Here is a 2,849-nt window from a genome sequence, read left to right as displayed (position 1 = left end):
TCCGAACGTAACAAGCTATCGACTTGAAAGTTGGCACAAGTAGTTGTTATTGATGTAGGTCGGATGGTATTGCAAATGGGCCACTTTTACGTATAGCCCCCAAATTTGGCTTGCGAGGCCTCTAAGAGAAGCAAATTTCACCCGATCCGGCTGAAATTTGGAACATGGTGTTAGTATATGATCACTAACAACCATGCAAAATTTGGTCCACATCGGTCCATAATTATATATAGCCCCCATATAAACCGATCACCAGATTTGACCTCCGGAGCCTCTTGGAAGACCAAAATTCATCTGATTCAGTTGAAATTTGGTACGTGGTGTTAATATATGGCCTCAAACTCCCATGCAACTCCATAATTATATATAGGCCCCATATAAACCGATCCCCAGATTTGACCTACAGAGCCCCTTGGAAGTGCAAAATTCTTCCCATTCGGTTGAAATTTGGTACGTGATGTTATTGCAATATTTTATCTATCTGGAAATTGCAATATTTTATCTAAAATATTTTCCTAATTATTCTCCACTAAGTTTGAAGCAACGAAATGGTGCCAAATCATAGTTATTATGATATTGGTAATACAATATTATGTGAAATATTGCAAAAAATCGAAGAATTCCCGCACTTGATTCCTGGTAGAGAGGGAACGAAATTTTCGGGGAAAAAAACTCTATTGTCAACACATAATCAAGAGATTCCTTTTTAACAAACCAAAATTATATACCTATGTGACATAATTTCGCACTCGATTTCCCCACTGTGCAATTTTGAGAAAACTATTTAGCCACCACACATACATACACACACACATTAGCCTGCCTCTAAGTGGTACAAAAATTGCTTAAACGGTACAATTTAACTTTTTTTGGGTAAAATACCAGCACACCACTTGAATGAAAGTTCAAGAAAGGCGAACAAATTTTAAATTTGCATAACAATTTTTTTCAATAGAAATTTGTAATAAAAAGAGGACAACGTTAATTTGTTTTGTTTTGTTATTGTATATCTGGTTGTTTTTTTAATCATCTCAATTTGTTTTGGTAAAAACAAAAGCGGTTTTATTAACACCAAATTATGCCTAACAAGATCGGACGTTCATAATCATTTGATTCACAATCTCTTTGCTGGTTTATTGTAAAGATATCCACCATTGTTGCTATCGTATTCAGTTTCAGGGGCGTCACGTAAATTCAAGTCAGCACTTTCATTTGTGTTTTCAGCATTACCTCCTTCATTAATTTGTTCCGAGAAGAAATTTCCGAAACCGGGGAATCCTCCAGCGGGTCGAGGGAAACCACCACCGAAACCGGGATTAACAAATCCTTGACCGGGGAAACCGAAACCTTGGCCGGGAAGACCACCGAAACCGGGTTGAGTAAATGCCTGGCCGGGGAAGCCTTGACCGGGGAATCCTTGTCCTCCGAGTCCGGGATATGCAGGATAAGCTCCTGGGTATGCACCAGGATAAGCCCCTGGGAAGCCTCCTGCTCCAGGGAAACCTACAGCTCCTGGGAATGCACCAGGAAAGCCGCCAGGGAAGCCACCAGGGAAACCTGGAGCTTGTCTAGTGAATGCTACTACATACGGCACTTCAATATTGTTGTCTTCAACATCGTCCTGCTCAAGTTCGGGAGTTTGAAGGCTCACTTTTACTGGAGGAAGATATTCACGATTAACGGGGGCTGCTTCCGATTCCACTTTGGGAGGTAAATAATCGCGACTTAATTCCTTAACATCTGCAGCACTGAATGCCACCAACAATCCCAACACAAAAAATCTGGTCAACTGTAAAGAAAAAATGGGAAAAATCTAAAAAACTGCACCATTTCTTCCAATTCTCCAATGAACTTACCATTCTGTTTAACTTTTCTCTAGGCCACCTTGATTTACATTAAAAACTTTCTTCTTGGTCTTCATCTTTTTATATTTTTCCTTCATTGCTTTTGTGTCTTACTTTGGTCAAATCTCCATTCTAAACTGTATTAATTTGTCCAAATCGACATATGCGAATTAGAAACTTTCTTCTCTTTTGCCTGTCCATTTTTAGTATGATTGATGATTTAATCATCACCATTGGGTTAGGAACTCCCCAAGTTTAGCACGTTTCCCCATGAATTCTTCCACTAATCGCACCACCATAACTGTAGCAATCGAACCCTAGACGGTGACCTGTAAAAGCTATTGAAATAATGAAATTCATCTTTTATGGTTGTTTAGGATTTTAATGGGGATTTGTTTGATGGCTACGATTCTGTTGAGTCTGTTTGTTATGGTATTCCCTCCATAAAATGAAATGTGTCAGTCTAAATTATGATTTAAACTAGTTTCTGAGTTTACTGTCAATGATTTGTGAAAACAAGTTTGTTATACATGTTTATGTAGCACAATGGGTTTGGGCGAGACAAATGTTCTAACGAATCTTAAGTTGGAATGTTTAATACCTTTACCTTTTGAATTTCAGCCAAATCGTATAAAAATTGGGGTCTATAGACGCGCAGAAATCAAATCGGGAGATCGCTCTATATGGGGATAAAACCAAAACATGTACCCATACACACCATATTCGGCACTCATCTTTGCAGTAAAGCGAAGTGGCTGGTTATTATCAACAGTTTGAGCTAATTTTCTCATCTGGCAAGCTCTTATTGGACTAGCAATTGTCTGTGTGGGGACCACTGCCATATCTGCTTTATGTTGTGCTCGAGCTGATACCGAAGCTGCACGAACTAGCAATTCCGTTACATTTTCTACTGTCTTCGATAGGTACTTTGTTTCTCTATTCTTTGCGCGTTCGGTTTTATCAAAGACTTTGTAGTTATAACAAGATGTCCAAATTGCCTCTTAT

At 38.9% G+C, this 2,849-nt stretch overlaps 1 protein-coding gene across 1 annotated transcript; it reads right to left on the bottom strand.

Annotated features, from left to right (window-relative positions):
• Positions 1-1,036: 1,036 nt before the first annotated feature.
• LOC142230657 (uncharacterized) lies at positions 1,037-2,186 on the bottom strand. The gene is made up of 2 exons (XM_075301293.1): positions 1,857-2,186; positions 1,037-1,789 (listed from the first exon to the last, which is right to left on the bottom strand). The coding sequence occupies exons 1-2, from the start codon at positions 1,857-1,859 to the stop codon at positions 1,115-1,117; spliced, it is 678 nt and encodes a 225-aa protein (XP_075157408.1). The 5' UTR covers positions 1,860-2,186; the 3' UTR covers positions 1,037-1,114.
• Positions 2,187-2,849: the final 663 nt, after the last annotated feature.

Source organism: Haematobia irritans, chromosome 3 (genome assembly GCF_050003625.1).
Source record: "Haematobia irritans isolate KBUSLIRL chromosome 3, ASM5000362v1, whole genome shotgun sequence".
Lineage (NCBI taxonomy): Eukaryota > Metazoa > Arthropoda > Insecta > Diptera > Muscidae > Haematobia > Haematobia irritans.
The sequence above is the reverse complement of the archived record's forward strand: the minus strand, read 5'-3'. Positions and strand labels throughout refer to the sequence as shown.